The sequence below is a fragment of the Phalaenopsis equestris genome, unplaced genomic scaffold (genome assembly GCF_001263595.1).
Source record: "Phalaenopsis equestris unplaced genomic scaffold, ASM126359v1 Scaffold215804, whole genome shotgun sequence".
Lineage (NCBI taxonomy): Eukaryota > Viridiplantae > Streptophyta > Magnoliopsida > Asparagales > Orchidaceae > Phalaenopsis > Phalaenopsis equestris.
In genome coordinates, this window is record NW_018234476.1 from 103,078 (window position 1) to 105,616 (window position 2,539).

The 2,539-nt window shown below is 37.9% G+C and overlaps 1 protein-coding gene across 1 annotated transcript; it reads left to right on the top strand.

Moving 5' to 3' along the window:
• The first annotated feature begins 256 nt into the window (after window positions 1–256).
• On the top strand, window positions 257–709 carry LOC110037138. Its single transcript, XM_020741718.1, has one exon. It carries the CDS (start codon window positions 257–259, stop codon window positions 707–709), a length of 453 nt encoding a protein of 150 aa, XP_020597377.1.
• The last annotated feature ends 1,830 nt before the right edge of the window (window positions 710–2,539 follow it).

Consider the following 2,539-nt stretch of genomic DNA (forward strand, 5'->3'; position numbering starts at 1 on the left):
GTCTATCCCCTTCATTTTGGCTTGGTTCTTGTGGATGTGTAGGAACAACAACAAACATGAAGATAAGATTACTCAACACACTAGGGTGACTAGAAACTGTGTTTCTTATTTTAACAAGCTAATCCAACTTAAATACTTCCCAAGCATAAGTTTGTCTCAGACAAGTGCCATCAATAGTCACAACAGAATTGAGACTCTCTTGGAAACCTCCTGATTTTCAAACCATGAAAATTAACACTGATGGTAGCTTCTCTAAATGGGGTGCAGGGGTGGGGGGTTCAGAAATTCCTCCTGCAGATATCTGTTATTCTTTCATGCTCCTACAGTGGCTAATGATGCTCTTGAAGCTGAGCTCATTGCTGTTTACTGGGCCCTTACATTTGCACAGAAAATAACATGGCAAAAAGTGTGGAATGAGGTAGACTCTTTACAGCTGATCACCTTGCTTACCACTGATCAGCTATCCTCTTGGCATCATATGCAATGGAAGAAGAAAATTGGCAAACTTTACAAGAAGTTCACAGTCCAAATGTCTTTCATATATAAAGAAGGAAACCAACCTGCTAATTGGCTGGCCAGACAAGGAATCTATGCAAACTCCATTTCTGTTGATACAAGACCTCCTACCCCTCTTGCCCTCTCACTCCATGGTGATAAGCTGAAGACTCCTCACCTCATACTCAAGACTAGTCAACTAAAAGAGATTTAGTGTCCTGGGGCTTCTCCCTTATTTCTCTTTATTTAGTTGTTTTACTCTCTTGTAAGCAATTTTGAGGATTGGTCTTCCTCCTTTTATTTGAGGACCCCTCCTTTGGAAATTTTGTACTACTTTACATGACGAACATGTAGGGAGCCAAATAATGCTACTTCCAAATATATATATATATATATATATTTGTGTGTGTGAGAGAGTTTTGTGTTTTTTGTGAAATTTTGGCGTTAGTGTGATGTTTATATATGCCTAAAAAGGTTTATTTAAGCCAAATAGAAGTTGACGTAAAGCAGTACGAAGCAGATTTCAACAGAAACCAAAATCTGGTGAATTTAAGCTCTGGCGTTTGTGAAATCTAGAAAATTTGAGCTCTAGAGCATGATGCATCAGATTGGAGCATGATGTGCCAACTTATAGAGCCTTGGCGCATGAAGCGCCAAAGGTCCGAACATGCTATATTGCCTAGAAAACCCCAAAATTGCATGGACAAACTCCATTTTCGTTGCTTGAGTCATCTTCTTCCTCAAGACCTCAGTCTAGGGCATAACATTATGGGTGATAGAGAAGGATTTGGAAGCTAAAAAGCATGGATTTCATCTTCTCTTGGTGAGAACTTCACTTTAATTTACATGTTTTTTATTTTCACCATGGATTTTGGGAGATCCAAAATTTGGAATTCTTGATGAAAAAAACTTGAAGAAAACTCATGGTTATAAATTTCTTACCAAATAACCTTGCTTGAGGAGTCAGATTTTTGATTTAGTAATTTATTTGGACTATATTTGGATTTTTGTAGAATTTTTAAATGGCTCCCCGAGTTAAGAGAGGAATGCTAACTGTGGACTTTTATGAATGAATATTTTTTAGTTTTAAAGCCCAACATAGTTACAATACTGTTGACCTCACTTTTGGTTGAGGTAAAGTTTTTCCTCTTTAGTATGCTAAGGTCTAGCCATAGGACTTTCTTATTGACTATTCTTAGAAAACTAGACATGGAACCCTCACCATTAGAAATTCTACCATCTTCTTTACTCAACTTGAAGTTCCACATATTGGTCCTAACCTCTAACACTTAGTAGGTCAGGTCACTATAAGGGAAAACTCAAGATGAGTCACCCTTAGGACTGCTGGACCATAGGATTGACCCTGAGTGTTAGTCTGGAGCTAAGTCACTCACTACACTCAACTACACTCACATTCACTCACAACCCTAAACTCAATTTTCTAGCCTAGGTCCCTTGATCTTTTCTGGATACTCATGTAGATGGTCCCCTAAACCTACATGCCCTAGGGTTATGGTTTGACTAATACCACTATGTAGAGGACCCAAAATGGGGTTTCCATTGGTCCATGGCTTATTGGTGATGGTTGGTACCTCAACTCTACCAAAATACCCATCTTGGCCTTTTACCATTAAACATCCCCAAATTACCAGATTACCTCTCCATAGCCCAAAAATCCAAAAATTCTAAAAGTTTCCAAAAAATTTCAATAAATCCCAAATATTCCCAATTTCATTTTTCTTCACAACCACTTGACCTAATTTGGCAAATTTGACCACCTTTAACCAAAACCACCAAATTTGCCTTTGAGGGCCCAAATTTCCTCAAATTCAACCCAAATGTCCGTCAATTTGATCTCAATTGACCCCAAATTCAATTCTAAACTCAAATTAACTCTCTATATGACAAATATAGACCAAATCCAAGCTTAATTGGCACATTATTTGAGCCCAATTTTGATTTAGGTCAAAACCCCAATTTTGACCATATGACCTAATCTCACCAAATTGAACCTATAGCCTAGTCAATTGGCCCCAATTAATGT